The sequence below is a fragment of the Bos indicus genome, chromosome 17 (assembly GCF_029378745.1).
Source record: "Bos indicus isolate NIAB-ARS_2022 breed Sahiwal x Tharparkar chromosome 17, NIAB-ARS_B.indTharparkar_mat_pri_1.0, whole genome shotgun sequence".
Classification (NCBI taxonomy): Eukaryota; Metazoa; Chordata; class Mammalia; order Artiodactyla; family Bovidae; genus Bos; species Bos indicus.
Window position 1 is genome coordinate 491,526 of NC_091776.1, and position 15,895 is coordinate 507,420.

Consider the following 15,895-nt stretch of genomic DNA (forward strand, 5'->3'; position numbering starts at 1 on the left):
AATTTCTGTCCTCTTAAATTTGTTGAGGCTTGTTTTGTGACCTAGTGTATGGTGTATCCTAGAGAATGGTCTGTGCACACTTCAAAAAAATGTAATGTATATCTTGGGTATTTTTGGATGTAGTGTCCTATAGATATCAGTTAAATCCAACTAATGTGTTGTATTATTTATGGTCCCTCTTTCCTTAATTTTTTTGTCTGGAATGTCTGTCCATTGATAGCAGTGGGGTATTAAATTTTCCTACTATTATTATATTCCTGTCAATTTCTTCGTTTATGCCTGTTAGTATTTTTTTTTTTTAATTTTATATTGGGTACATGTATCCTCTTCCAATATTGATCCCTTTATTATTAAATAATGTCCTTCTGTGTCTTTTGTTAGAACTTTTAAAGTCTATTTTGTCTTATATGAGTATTACAACCTCTCCTTTCTTGTCATTTCCATTTGCATGAAGTATCTTTTTTCATCTTTTCGCTTTAAATCTCTGTGTCCCTCACACTGAAGTGGGTCTCTTTGTAGGCAATACAGTGTAATTTCTTGTTATATTTTTTATTGTTGTCATTCAGTCTGCCAATCTATATGTCTTTTGATTAGCCCATTGACATTTGAAGTAATTATTGATAGGTATGTACTTATTAGGATTTCCCCAGTGGCTCAGCAGTAAAGAATCTGCCTGCCATGCAGGAGACTCAGGTTCAATCCCTGGCTTGGGAAGATCCCCTAAAAGGAAATGGCAACCCATTCCTGTATTCTTGCTGGGAAAATCCCATGGACAAAGGAGCCTGGTGGGCTGTAATCTGTGGAGTCACTAAGAGTCGAACGCAATGAAGCACGTACACAGAGAGCTGTCAAATCCCTGTGTAGACTGTGTAAGTCCAATACTTTTGGTGTGAGGGCTGTTTCTGGTCTGTATGCCAGCCACATCTCTCCTCAGAATGTGCTGGCTGTTAACCCTTGATAAGGAGATGTGATTGGAGTTGTTGTGTCCAGAACCTGCTCTAGATGTTGAGTGGGGCCTCCTCTTTTCTTCTTGGCTATCACAGCCTTGTCAGGGGCTGGATCTGCCCCCCTCCCCGTTGTTTGAGTAGAAGCCCTGAGTCTCAGGCTCAATATGGCACCGTTGCCCTTGCTCTGTCCCAAAGGAAGTGAGCTCTAGAAGCAAGTGAGGATCATACAGTCACAGTGTGAACCCCTGTGCAGTCATTTGTGGTTCTGCCTAGAAACAGCCCATGGTCATGTCCCTTTCTCCATGGCGTTCATCCCAGATCTATTGCTAGGCTATGGTGTGTGGTATGGGGTAGGCTGGTGCTTGGGGCCAGGGTGCTGTAGCTGCAGGAATCAAGATGGTTGTGCTGCTGCTGATACTTGGGCTGCCTCTGTGACAGGCCTCTCCCAGGACCTATCTGCTTTAGATCTGGCTCCAAGCTTCAGTGTCAGATGGGCAGAACCAGAGTGCTCCATCCAGAAAAGGAACCCCTATGTACTCCTCCCCAGGGACTGTTTCTGTTTCATGTGTTTCTGTGGTGTCACCCAGTGTATACACCAAGAGTATCCGCTGGGGCTGGACCTGCCCTCACTGTGTGAGTACTGACAGTGGGCTCTGAGATTCAATAAGGCCATACACAAGGCCCTCCAAGCTGTTTCCGTGCAGATAGACTGAGTCCTCAACCTGGGCCCATCTGCCCAAGATTCAGCATCTAGCTGCTGTGTGTACTGGCATCCCCACCCATTGTGCATTTTAATTTAGACAGGGAAGCATGGTGAGGTTGCAGTGATCAGCTCCAGGGTGTCTCTGCTCTGATTGCTAGTAAACCAGCACCCATACACTCCTCAAGAGCAAAGACCAGGCCACTTTGAGACAGACTGGGACCTGGGACATGGCATCCTTTTCTGTAGTCCTTATATCTGGAAACACCCTTAGCAGCAGAATATAAAGAAACTCTGGTGGTAGTTTAGTTGCTAAGTCATGTCCAACTCTTGCGACCCCATGGACTGAAGCCTAACAGGCTCCTCCTGCATTCTCCAGGAAAGAATATTGAAGTGGGTTGCCATTTTCTTCTCCAGGAGATGTTCCTGACCCAGGAATAGAACCCAGGTCTCCTGCATTGCAGGCAGATTCTTTACTGACTGAGCTATGAGGGAAGCCCACTTCACACATGCATAGTCAGGGCACTTATGAACAAGGCTAAAACACAACTGCCACGTCTGACATGCTGGGAGCAAAAGCAGGGTCCTGTGCACAACACTACCAAGGGGTGGGCAGACCATCTAAGTCACATGCCCTGTGCAGCCCACCAATCCTCTCTCACCTTCACACCATTTAAGAAATCAGCTCTCCTCTCTTCAGGGAGTGAGCAAGGAAACCTGTTATTTGTTTTTGCTCCCTTTTGCTAAGCACATATCCCACATATTCAGGCCTGCGTGAATTCCTGATCTGGCCTCTTATCAATTTCTGTTGCTTAGAGAGTCCAGGAACCCACATCTGTAACACCTCCAGCCCCTCTCTTTGTCCTAGCAGACCTTGCAGCAAGCAAGGGGGGCTCCCTAGGACGAGGTCCTGCCCATGTGAACCTTTCCTTCTTTACAGCTCCCTCTCAGGTGTGCTAGGCCTGTTCTGAATGCCTTTTTTCCCCCCCATCCTCCTTGGTTACATGGAAACCTTCCTTGCAGCTTTGGTTGTAAAAGAGATCTCTTGCCAGTTTCCAGTCAGTTTTCTGTGAGAGTTGTTCCACATGTAGATGCATGTTTGATGCATTTGTGGGTGAGATGAGCTCCATTTCCTCCTGCTTTGCCATTTTGATCCTTGTAATATTGCATTTAGTTGTCATGTTTTCTTAATCTCTTCTGACTTGTGACAGTTCCATAGTCTGTCTGTATTTTCATGCCCTTTTGAAGAGCACTTGATCAGATATTTTGAAGAATGTTTTACAATGATACTGCAAAATGTGTAAGATTTATTGACCTTGAAATAGATGTTATTTGCTCTGGTGGTTCAGGAGTTAGTGATAATCCCTTCAGGATTAGTGGTTTGGGGAAGGCCTCATAGAAAATATGTAACTTTCATTGGGATTTCCAACTTGAAGAGGAGCTTCTCAGAACAGGACAGCAGCACGAAAAAGTTTGGGAAGGTGAAGAAGTGGTGAAATCCAGAGTCTGCAATTTAGTTTCTCCACCTAGGGACCCCCAGCACCTCACTAGCCCAGGGGCTAGCAAACTTTTTCTTAAAGGACCAGAGAGCAGATATTTGTGGCTTTGTGGGTTATATAATCTTTGTCACAACTAATCAAGTGCCACCATAGTTGAAAGCAGCATGATGAATGTCTGGAGCTGTGTTCCAATAAAACTTTATTTATGGATACTAAAATTTTAATTTTATGTAACTTTTTGTGTATCATGAAATATTCTTTTCTTCTTGACTGCTTTTCAACCATTTAAAAATGTAAAAATCATTCTCAGCTCAGTGAGCTTCTACTGAAATAGCCTACTGGCTATAATTTGCTAACCCCAGATTTAGCCCACTAACATGATAAACTAGAAGCACATTATGCAAATTAAATATAAACATGTTCAGTTGGTTGGAAAATTCTTGCTCATTGTTTAAGTCTGTGTATATCTTTGAAAAAGTCAGGAGTCAAAGTAATACCTCACCCCATGCCATTGCATTTTTTCATAGCAGAAAGGAGCACAATCTAGTTATTGTTCTGTATTCTCACTAATGAATAGTGTTTCTTAGGACCTATTCAGCCAAGCTTCTCCTTAGGGGAACTTAAAATCTGACAACAGTTTTAGACTGTTTGGAATGCAGTCTTTAGGTGGTGGCAGTGTTCTTGCCTGGAGAATCCCAGGGATGGGGGAGCCTGGTGGGCTGCTGTCTATGGGGTCGCACAGAGTCAAACACAACTGAAGTGACTTAGCAGCAGCAGCAGCAGCAGCAGTTGAGTTGCACACTCACTATTAACTGCTTTTTTTCTTTTGCAGGGATGGTTTACATGGCCGGACTCGTTTTTGCTGTTGGTGGCTTTAATGGTTCCTTGAGGGTCCGCACTGTGGATTCTTATGACCCTGTGAAAGATCAGTGGACCAGCGTTGCTAACATGCGAGACCGGAGAAGCACTCTGGGGGCTGCTGTGTTGAATGGACTGTTATATGCGGTGGGAGGCTTTGACGGGAGTACAGGCAATTTTCTTTCATCTTTTCTAAATTACTGTTAGAAATTAACATAGCAATCATATTTATGGAACAAGGCCTGGCATAGTTAGGAGTGAGTTGAGTGTTTTACTAGGTATTATAACCATAAGTTTAAAATTTCCATCCAGAATTCCTTTAAATGATGTTAAGAGTGCTGAGTATATGTTTTTCTCATGCTTCAGTATCAGTCATCTTCTCAAGTTTAAAAAGCCAGTGAATGTCAGTCGCTTGTGTAGGTGTTCTCTAGAAAAGAAATTAATTCTCTTCATCATATAATTGGATGTTAGCCCATTTTAATGCAACTGAAGTATTTCCCTAATGTGTATATAAGGAACCTGAGGAGGAGATGAAGCACATTGTGCTTTGTTCATTACAGGGCTGTCCTCCGTGGAAGCATACAACATCAAGTCCAACGAGTGGTTCCACGTGGCTCCCATGAACACCAGGAGGAGCAGTGTGGGTGTCGGTGTTGTTGGAGGTGCGGGCAACCTTCTGGTGGTTAAGAGTGTTTCTTCCAGTAACCCAGACCCCAGTTTTCTAAATGGGCAAGCAAATGATTTTAAAAGGGAAACATACAGTGGTTATTATGAAATGTTAGTCGTCCTTTTTTGCCTGCCCCCTGGCCTCTCTCTGTCCTCCCTCCCTCTTTTTCTCATCTCTTTGTATAACGTATGTAAAATTATTAACTGATCTTAGTATAATCATTTGGGAAGCAAACCAGATGGCATGAATATGAAGTTTTACATCTAGAGAAGGGCTGTTTAACTTTTAAGTGATGGGTTGCCACAGTTATTTGTGTATATGCTACTTTGTTCCCCCAAAGAATTAGCGCTGTAAGTATGAGTTTTTTTTACTTGTTGGGCAGATTTGTGGCTTCCCACCTACCTCTCCATGGTGGGTATAATTCTCTGCACTGACTTTTTTTTTAAACCAGATGTATTGTATTTTAATTCACATACAATACATTTCACTCAGTAAAGTGTACAATTTGGTGTGCATCTGTCATAACAGTTCATTTTAGAACATTTTTATTACCCCCAAAGCAACCCTATTGCCCTCAGTTATCATCCATATCCTCCCAGCCCTTGGCAAACACTACCCTACATTCCTGCCTCTGTATAAATTTTCCACTTATGGACATTTTCATATTAATGAAATTATAGAGTATGTTGTCCTTTTGCAGCTGGCTTCTTTGACTTGGCATAATGTTCAGGATTTATTCGTGCTTTAGCATTTACCAATACCTCATTTCTTTTTATTAGCAAATAATAATTTCATTGTATACTGTACTGACTCCTAATATTACTTTTTTAAAATGGCAACCCACTCCAGTATTCTTGCCTGGGAAATCCCATGGACAGAGGAGCTTGACGGGCTACAGTCCATGAGGTTGTAAGAGTCAAACACAACTGAGCACACACGCACACATACAAGATAACTTTGCTATTTAATTTGGTTTTCTAGGATATTGTTCACTTAGCAGTTAGTGTTATCCAAAGATATAATAAATGTACTTTCTTTTCTGTCAGATTATTGATGAAAGTGTTAAATTAATATCATGTATATTCTACAGATCTTTATAATGTGATTTGGTAACTCCACCTATCACCATTAGGCAAGATTTTAAATAGTTCATAAAAATCAGTAATACTTTAAAGGTCAACTCTGCTACCATGGAGGAAAATTCAACATTTCATGACTTGGAAAAATAGCTGTTTATGAATTTGACTTTCTTTGTGATTCCATGTTTAGGTCTGCTCTATGCTGTTGGGGGTTATGATGGAGCTTCACGTCAGTGTCTCAGCACAGTAGAATGCTACAGTGCCACGGCAAATGAGTGGACCTATATAGCGGAAATGAGCACTAGACGGAGTGGAGCAGGTGAATAGGAACCTCATTCAGCAATTGAAACACAAAAATGATGGAAAAGAATTAAACAAGTGAAATAATGACATCTCTTTATATTATCAGAAAGTGTATACTGATTCTAGTGACACTGTTAAAATGTCTTTTGCATTATACAGGTGGAGTGGTAGGTAGATGCACTTAAATTCACTTTGTAAAATTTCTCATGTGCTATATTAAAGGCTTCTTCAGTTTCATTTAATTATTCATATTGTTTGGCATTACTTTTAGGTTTTTGTTTTTAGTGCTTATTGGAGAACTTGCTTAATAATCAACTCCCTTCATATCCATTTCTTACAGATTTAATACTCTTAATACTGATTTCCTTTTATCATGAAAGTTGTTTTCAAAGGGTTTTGTTGTAAAGGACTTCCCTCTGTTTTCACCTAGACATTATTTTTATTGTATTTGACCATAACAATAGTTCTTACTAAGATTCTCATTTGTAATTATTTTCATTTCTGTTTTCTAGGTTGAATGCTTTAATCTTGATTTTTAATATGAATAATTTCAGAAATTTTATTTACAAGTCATTTGAATAAACCCTAAAATGTTACAAATTTCCCGACCCTTTTACTCTACTACTATAGGTTGGTTTTGTGTGTTTTATAGGTGTTGGTGTGTTAAACAACTTATTGTATGCTGTAGGGGGTCATGATGGCCCTTTAGTACGAAAAAGTGTTGAAGTGTATGATCCTGCCACCAACACATGGAGACAGGTTGCAGATATGAACATGTGCAGAAGAAATGCAGGTATCTAATTTAAGATTATGAAATTTGTATTGAATTGTATTCAGAGTTTTACTGATATCACTGTGTATTTCCGTTGTTCTTCTACTGATCTGAGTTCCTAATAGATTTGCCCTGTAAAGGCAGAAACTCACAATGATCATAGGCAGTAAATGCCAAGCATGATGTGAGGCATGCGGTTTAATGTCATCCTTCCATCAGAGCTTACCTTTTGGTGATGACCATAAATACTAAGTTAGAAAAAGAACTCTATGTGATACTTGAATTCATTCTTTTGTACCACAGACATTTTTGAATGTCTGCCTGTATCATATTTTGGAGTCCAGTTTTCAGGGACTTTAGTCTAGTTAAGTAAATACTTATACCAGATTAAAAAGCTGGTTGTTTATCTGAATCTGGAGGGGAAGCCTAAAGAAGGCAACCACAATTTAATACAGTTCAGGGTTTCTAGAGAATGGAAAAGCTAAAACAACAACGACAGCAATTTTAAGAAACCTGAGGTCTTCAAGACCAGGGAAGTACTATCTTAAAAAGAAAATCCATGGAAGGGAAATAGAAATAGGAAATAGGAAAATAGACTCAGGATAGCTAGATAGTCTTTTGGGGAAATGCTCATCTTCTTAAAAATGCCATTGTCTTCATGCCAGGTCCTATAATCCAAAATAATCCTGATGATTCTCAGAATCACTGTGTACCATTGATTGATGTTGCAAGATGCACCCTCCATCACCCCAGAAATGCTCTTCCTATTTCTCTTTACTTTAAATGGGATCACTAAGGAAGATAAGTATGTGGGACTCCAAGAACTCACTCAGCAGAACAAAATATATAATTCACTTGACCTCTTGTACTTCATCCAGTCAGTGGTACTAGGTGAAGTACTAAAGCTCTCTCAGCTATGGATAGTCCAAAACTAGTAAAACCCCACAAATCTGGGCCCTAGCACATGTGAAGTTACAAAAGCATATGTGCTTGTGCTTCCTGGATTAGGAAATTTATTTGCAACAAGAGCAAGAAAGCTGAAAATAAAAGACAAATGAATTATGGTAGTATCATACATGGAATCAGAGAAGGCAATGGCCCCCCACTCCAGTGCTCTTGCCTGGAAAATCCCACGGATGGAGGAGCCTGGTAGACTGCAGTCCATGGGGTCGCGAAGAGTCGGACACAACTGAGCGACTTCACTTTCACTTTTCACTTTCATGCATTAGAGAAGGAAATGGCCACCCACTCCAGTGTTCTTGCCTGGAGAATCCCAGGGACGGGGTAGCCTGGTGGGCTGCCGTCTATGGCGTCGCACAGAGTTGGCCACGACTGAAGCGATTTAGCAGCAGCAGCAGCAGCATACATGGAATACCGTGCAGCCGTTAAAAATAATATAAATCTGTATTTATTAACTTGAGGAAATATCCAGGTATATATTGTTTGGTGTGAGTGTGTAAAAAGTAGCTTATGTAGCATGAACTACTTTGGGGTTAAAAAAGAGTCTGAGAATATATGCATAGAAAAGAGCCAAAATTTCAGTGATCGGGATTCCAAGTGGTATAAGATTAGTGGTGGTCTTTTCTTCTTTGTACTTTTCTAGGGGTTTTGAATTTTTCCAAAAAAGAACAAAACATAGTATTCTCATAATAAATAAATAATACTGTTCTCCCTTTAAAGAAGATAAAATAATTAGCTAGTCAGTATAATAAAATTCAGAATCATTTTTACCTTCTACGAATATATATATTTATTATTTTCTCTTTTTCCTTAAGATTTCCTTAGAAGCTGACTTTGGGAGAATTACTAAACTTCTTTGACTTTTAAATTTTCTACTGTTTTTAATAAAGTGGGAAATAAAATAGTTTCTGGCCTATAAAGGTTATTGTGAAGATTAAGTGAAATAATGCATATATAGAGCAACTGCTGTATAAGTAACTTGAATAGAAGCTTACAGTTGATATTAGAGAAATTCCTTGCATAAAGGAATTCTTTTCAGCTTCCCCCATCTTCTTTTCCTGCCTCTTACACAGAAGTAAGTATATCTGGATCACTTGACCAGACACGTTCAGAGCCATTTATAGTCATCCGAATTTTTTAAATAATTGTTTTCTCTCTGTTTAATTTTTTTAAAGGAGTTTGTGCAGTTAATGGTCTGTTATACGTAGTTGGAGGGGATGATGGTTCCTGTAACTTGGCATCAGTAGAATATTATAACCCAACAACTGATAAATGGACAGTTGTATCATCTTGTATGAGCACAGGGAGAAGTTATGCAGGTAATGATTGTTCAGTTTTCTTACAGTCTTCTATTATAATACAAAATCATTATGATTTTTCCATTAAGAATGGTTTTCTCATATAAGAAGAAAGTCTTTTCTCAAAGTATATCTTACTTCTTATTCTCAAAATAATTAATGTCAGATATGTATTTTCTAAAATAAGGTACTAATATTCTTTTGTCATTGTGTAGTCATTTGTATTCGGAGAAGGCAATGGCAAGCCACTCCAGTACTCTTGCCTAGAAAATCCCATGGATGGAGGAGTCTGGTGGGCTGCAGTCCATGGGGTCGCTACGAGTCGAACACAACTGAGTGACTTCACTTTCACTTTTCACTTTCACACAATGGAGAAGGAAATGGCAACCCACTCCAGTGTTCTTGCCTGGAGAATCCCAGGGACGGCAGAGCCTGGTGGGCTGCTGTCTATGGGGTTGCACAAAGTCGGACACAACTGAAGCGACTTAGCAGCAGTAGCAGCAGCGGTCATTTGTATTCAAAATTACAAATATTTCCATTGTAGAAGGGAATTAACTATGTAGCAAGGCTTTAATTACTCAGATATCTAAAAGATATGGGAGCTTCCCCGATAGCTCACGGGGTAAACAATCTGCCTGCAATGCAGGAAACAGTTTCGATCCCTGGGTTGGGAAAATCCCCCTGGAGGAGGAAATGGCAACCCACTTCAGTATTATTGTCTGAAAAATCCCATGGACAGAGGAGCCTGATCGGCTGAGTCTAAAGGGTCTCAAAGGGTCAAGACGTGACTGAGCAACTCGTCACGCATGCTAAAAGAAATCTCCCTTTGCAGGGCTCCATGTGATGGTATTATGGTGAGGCTACAGAGTAATTTTTTTTAAGCACAGCACTGATTGAATTATAAAATAATCATTTTGGTCCATTCTCTTCATAAGAAAAATGGTAATACTCTTATAATATGAGCCTTTAAAACTATTGCATATGAATTTTCTGGTATCTATATTTATATTGCCTTAAATATTAGAATGTTTCAGTAACATTCTAATACTGATTTACTACTGGAGAAAAAAGAAATTTATACTAATTAACCATCACTGTTATTTATGTATCATCCAAAACAACATGTAATAGAACTATATACAGTAAGCTTCCAGGATAGCATTCATCAAAATTATGTAAAATTTTTTAAAACAGCTTTAGTGAGATATAACTGATATAGAATAAATAGCTTATATTTAAAGTGTACAATTTTATTAGTTTTGACATATGTATGAAACCATCACGACAATCAAGATAATGAATATTCATCACTCTCACAAATTTCTTTGTGTCCCTTTTAGTATTAGGTGGATCTTAGTATTTCTTGAGTAAAATTGTTTTCCCTTCATTATATAACTGTGAAGAGCAAAAGATGAGTTCTGGATTAAATAGTCTGACATAGTTTTGGTACATAATTTTTAAACAAAGATTTCATTGTCATTTAGATTAAAATGATAGTAATATTAAAGTTTCTTAGAGATTTTGAAACATCATGATCTGTTCAGTCCTTGTCACTTAAGTTATAACATAAAAAAATTCAAGATATTCTCAGAGAATGCTTCCTGTGACTTCAGTTTTATTTTTTTTGTTTCTTTGTTCAGGGGTCACAGTTATTGATAAACCATTATGAGCCTAAAGGACATTTTCGGCGCATTTACACATGAGAAGCAGACTTCAACAAGTACTTCTGAAGTTACTGAGAGTCTAGTACTTCTCCACTTGTAGCTGCACGTTAAGTCTCTGCAGAGGATAAGATCATCTGCCTCTCTAGGCCTCAGATACTGAAGATTATTTTTGGTAGATGCACCGTGTAGGCTTTTTCTGCAGTGAGCAGCAGCTGACTGAATTTTAATAAGAAACTTGGATTGCAGTATTATTCTGTAGTCTTTGGACAACAGTTGCTTTCACAAAGAGTAGTTATCAACCTTGAATAACTATGGATTATTTTGTGAAGGGGGATAAAGTAATATGTGTTCTTGTAAAATTAAATTTTATCTTTATTCCTTCTTCTGAAAATCTGTATGCACAGGAACTGAAAATCTTTGAACAGGTATTAAACTCTGTGTAAGTATATAAACTAGTTGAGGGATAAAACCATTTGCTTTTATAAAATATGTTTGATTACATGAGTATAATAAATTGTATGCATATAAATGTATGTCTATATGCTTTCCTTTAAATATGTTTGAAAAGATGTTTGAAACTTGATTATACTATTTATAATTGGCACAGTACTTTGAATTATGCCAGTACTACATTGTAAAACAGAGTTGTATTTTTTGATATTTAACAATGCTTAACACTTTAAAATGCCACTTCTGAGGAATGAACATGGTGTAACACTCTTGAATACTTGTGTGATGCCAAACTTTTTAAAATAAAATATAAATTATGCTTATTTATTATTTTCTTTGGTTTAATATTGGTCATGTTTTGGTGTGAATTTCAAATTTTTTTTCTTAACACTTTGGCATGAACATTATTGCAGGTTTTTGATGAATATAATGAATGTATGGAATTCAACTGAATTTGCATGCTCTTAAGGATTTTTTCTGTGTGTGTATAAATTTAGCTGCTATTAACAGAAGAGAGAACTTTCTGTGAGTAGCCATATGCATTGATAAGATAGTTTTTCTGAGATCTTCAATTAATCTCACCTTCAAAATGACCAAAATATGTCTTTATTGAATTAACTTTGAATAAAAGTTTGTATATTATTTGTTTCACGTTGTCCTTGATTTTTATCTAGTTTGTTATTAAGAAAGTTGCCTGTTCACTTCTTGTATTCTTTTATAAAATTTGCATTTTCTACTTCATAAATCAGTATTTAAAATTTGTTGTCAAAGAAACCTACAGGGCAAGTCAGTTAAGTCACTGAACTAAAGTCACTGAAAACTGTTCTCCAAGAAAAAACTACCTTAATTATCAAGGAGAACATCTCCCAAGGATTGGTAAAACTGAAAGTTTTCATAGTGTTCTCTCCCTAATATGGGCAGGACACAAGATAAAAGTAAAAGAAATAGCACTGAATCAAAAGGAAGCCAAAGGAAAAATATCTACTCTGACACAACTGAGAAATAAATTGTGGTTTTGATACCAAATTGAAGGAATTGAGGAAATGGACATAGGGAAGTTGGGTGGATACCTGAGGTGCTGAACACAGGAGGAGGAGATGGGATGGGGTGATGGGATATGGTGGCTGTTCCTCGGGGATTTAGAAGGTAGTAGACCTGAGCTCTTGCCAGAACAGTCAATAAGAGGAGAGAATTATACCTGTGATGAAAGTTCTGTGTAGTTAATAGAGTCGCATTTAAACATAGAACCACCTTTATTTTATTATTACCAACTTAGTTGAATTTTCCATTGTAAGTGGAATTATAAATAATTAGGAAAAGCAAAAGCCTATGCTCACCTTATGAAAATAAATTTCTGCATTAGTGTTGCTCCATGCACATCCGTAGTCAACAAACATGTTGAGGATCTAATGAACTTGGAGCACTGTTAAGTACTTCAGACAGTGGCACCAAAAAAAGAGTCATCTCTCCTGATCACTTCCAAACACTAATATTCCATGAATTAGTCAATTAACGATTTATCGAAAAATTTTTAAAGCTTTTCTTAAAATACAATCTCCTAGGGTGACAAAGTTCTAAATACTTAGCATGTCAGATACCTCTTTATCTTTTCTCTCCTTAAATATTTAATAAGCTCTACAGCTATACCATAAAACAGTTTGCCAAGGTTTAGTAACTAGATTCATAACTCTTGATTTCAAAGGATTTGAATTTATTCCCCTCCCCTCTATGCCAGTCTTTATCTCTCCAGTTTGAAACATCTTGTTTTGTTCTCTTCAAGCTTATACAAGTGTTCCTGGCTTGTTTGATTATTGTCCAGAAAAGAGGTCAGAAGTCTTATCCTGCCAGGAGAACCACCAGATATGAGCAGAGTTCAAGGCTAGTTCCATGAAAATACATTTTAAAGCAACTCTGCTCCTTGCTCCACTTGACTCTGCACCTTCGTAACTAAAAGCAGTGATGATTTGGGTTTAGATAAATGATGTGTATATTTTCACTTCCCTTCCCATGAACTCTGGTATATGATTCCGGGTTTTTATTACCATCCCTAAAGATAGCCTAAGGGCCCATGTATTTATAATCTCAGCTGTAGATGAGTTAGCATAGTACATAGTGATATAATGGATTAGCCTGCCTGTTGTTTCAGTTTGTTGAACAGATTCCCTCCTACTGGTTTATATGGCTGACTGTGTCTGATTTCGGAGAGAAGGCTAGATGGTACTGTAGAATCACACTTTGAATCAAGTTTCTGGCATTCTAATTCTGGCTTCACAATTCTAAAGGGAAAAAAAGCAGTGTAAGTGTTGCAGGGCTCATGGGCATAGGAATCAGATGGCTCTGAGTTTGCATCCCCTTCTTTCAGTTACTGGCTCTTCTGGTGGCTCAAATGGTAAAGAAACTGCCTGCAATGCAGGAGACCTGGGTTCAATCCCTGGGTGGGGAAGATCCCCTAGAGAAGGGAAAGGCAACCCACTCCAGTGTTCTTACCTGGAAAATTCCATGGACAAAGGAGCCTGGCAGGCTACAGTCTGTGGGGTCACAAAAGAGTCCCAACAACTGAGCAATTAACTTATCTGTCAGTTGCTAATTGTAACTTTAAACACATTTCTTAACCTCTGACCCTTATTTTGTGCTCTCTAAAATGGCAACATAAGTATCTGTATCTTAGTTTTTTTTAATGTTGAGTTTCAGACCAGCTTCTTCACTGTCCTCTTTCACCCTCAAGAGGCTCTGTAGTTCCTCTTCACTTTCTGCCATTAGAGTGGTTTCATCTGCATATCTGAGATTGTTGATATTTTTTCCAGCAGTCTTGATTCCAGATTGTGATTCATCCAGCCTGGCATTTCGCATGATGGACTCTGCATATAAGTTAAATAAGCAGGGTGATAATATATAGCCATGTTATACTCCTTTCCCAGTTTTGAACCAGTCTGTTCCATGTCCAGTTCTAACTATTGCCTCTTAATCCACATACAGGTTTCTCAGGAGACAGGTAAGGTGGACTGGTACTCCTATCTCTTTCAAGAATTTTCCAGTTTGTTGTGATCCACACAGTCAAAAGTTTTAGTGTAGACGGTGAAGCAGATGTTTTTCTGGAATTCCCTTGCTTTCTCTGTGATCCAAAGAAGTGGACACAACTGAATAACAACAACAACAACAACAAAACAATGAAAGTGTATCACTTACAAGGTTATTGTGGAGTTTGAAAGAAATGATGGATAGTAGTGTGCTTGAAATACCAAAGACCCTCCATGTTGTTCAGCAGTTAAATTGTATCTGACTCTTTGAGACTCCCTGGACTGCAGCACACCAGGCTTTTCTCTATCAGCACTCCTCCACATCTGGAATTAGCTCAAACTCAGAGTCCCTTGGACCACAAGGAGATCCAACCAGTCCATTCTGAAGGAGATCAGCCCTGGGATTTCTTTGGAAGGAATGATGCTAAAGCTGAAACTCCAGTACTTTGGCCACCTCATGCGAAGAGTTGACTCTAATGCTGGGAGGATTGGGGGCAGGAGGAGAAGGGGACGACAGAGGATCAGATGGCTGGATGGCATCACTGACTCGATGGACGTGAGTCTGATTGAAGTCCGGGAGTTGGTGTTGGTCAGGGAGGCCTGGCGTGCTGCAATTCATGGGGTCGCAAAGAGTCGGACACGACTGAGCGACTGATCTGATCCGATCATGTCCATTGAGTCAGTGATGCCATCCAACCATCTCATCCTCTGTTGTCCCCTTCTCCTGCTTTTAATCTTTCCGAGCATCAGAGTCTTTTCCAATGAGTCAGTTCTCGATATCAAGTGGCCAAAGTTGAGCTTCAGCATCAGCCTTCCAATGAATATTCAGGGTTGCTTTCCTTTAGGATTGATTGGTTTGATCTCCTTACAGTCCAAGGGACTCTCAAGAGTCTTCTCCAATACCACAGTTCGAAAGCAATCAATTCTTCCGCATTCAACCTTCTTTATGGTCCAACTCTGACAGCTGTACATGACTGCTGGGAAAACCAAAGCTTTGACTATATGGACCTTTGTCAGCAAAGGGATGTGTTTCAATAAATTACCACTATTGTTGAAGTTCTCCGAACTGCCCATTTCTTTTTTTTTTAATTTATTTTTTTATTGAAAGATAATTGCCTTACAGAATTTTGTTGTTTTCTTTCAAACCTTAACATGAATCAGCCATAGATATATCCCCTCCCTTTTGGACCTCCCTCCCATCTCCCTCCTCATCCCACCCCTCTAGGTTGATACAAAGCCCCTGTTTGAGCTTACCTTCTGTTTGAAGAAGCCTCCCAATTCTTCACTGGAAGGAACTGGGTTGAGCATATTTCTGTTCTGTTTTGTTTTTTGGAGTTATATCTATGTTTCCTTTCAGTTTTAAATCTCCAAGATTTAAAGTAATCATTTGACCCTTTCACATACTTGCATCTTCTCTAATATCAAAAATAATATATCTTTAATGTAATAAGTTCCAAATAGGAAAAGGAGTACGTCAAGGCTGTATATTGTCACCCTGCTTATTTAACCTATATGCAGAGTACATCATGAGAAATGCTGGACTGGAAGAAACACAAGCTGGAAACAAGATTGCCAGGAGAAATATCAGTAACCTCAGATATGCAGATGACACCACCCTTAGGGCAGAAAGTGAAGAGGAACTAAAAAGCCTCTTGATGAAAGTGAAAGTGGAGAGTGAAAA

General features: G+C 38.7%; 1 protein-coding gene across 3 annotated transcripts in view; it reads left to right on the plus strand.

Moving 5' to 3' along the window:
- KLHL2 (kelch like family member 2) overlaps positions 1 to 11,845 on the plus strand; it is a 173,013-nt gene extending 161,168 nt beyond the window's left edge. For all 3 annotated transcript variants that reach the window (XM_019977499.2, XM_070768943.1, XM_070768944.1), the window contains 6 exons: positions 3,979 to 4,176; positions 4,565 to 4,666; positions 5,941 to 6,069; positions 6,706 to 6,846; positions 8,961 to 9,104; positions 10,724 to 11,845. In XM_019977499.2, the coding sequence (XP_019833058.1) occupies positions 3,979 to 4,176; positions 4,565 to 4,666; positions 5,941 to 6,069; positions 6,706 to 6,846; positions 8,961 to 9,104; positions 10,724 to 10,752 (743 nt within the window). In that variant the 3' untranslated portion in view covers positions 10,753 to 11,845. The remainder of the gene's footprint in view (positions 1 to 3,978; positions 4,177 to 4,564; positions 4,667 to 5,940; positions 6,070 to 6,705; positions 6,847 to 8,960; positions 9,105 to 10,723) is intronic.
- The last annotated feature ends 4,050 nt before the right edge of the window (positions 11,846 to 15,895 follow it).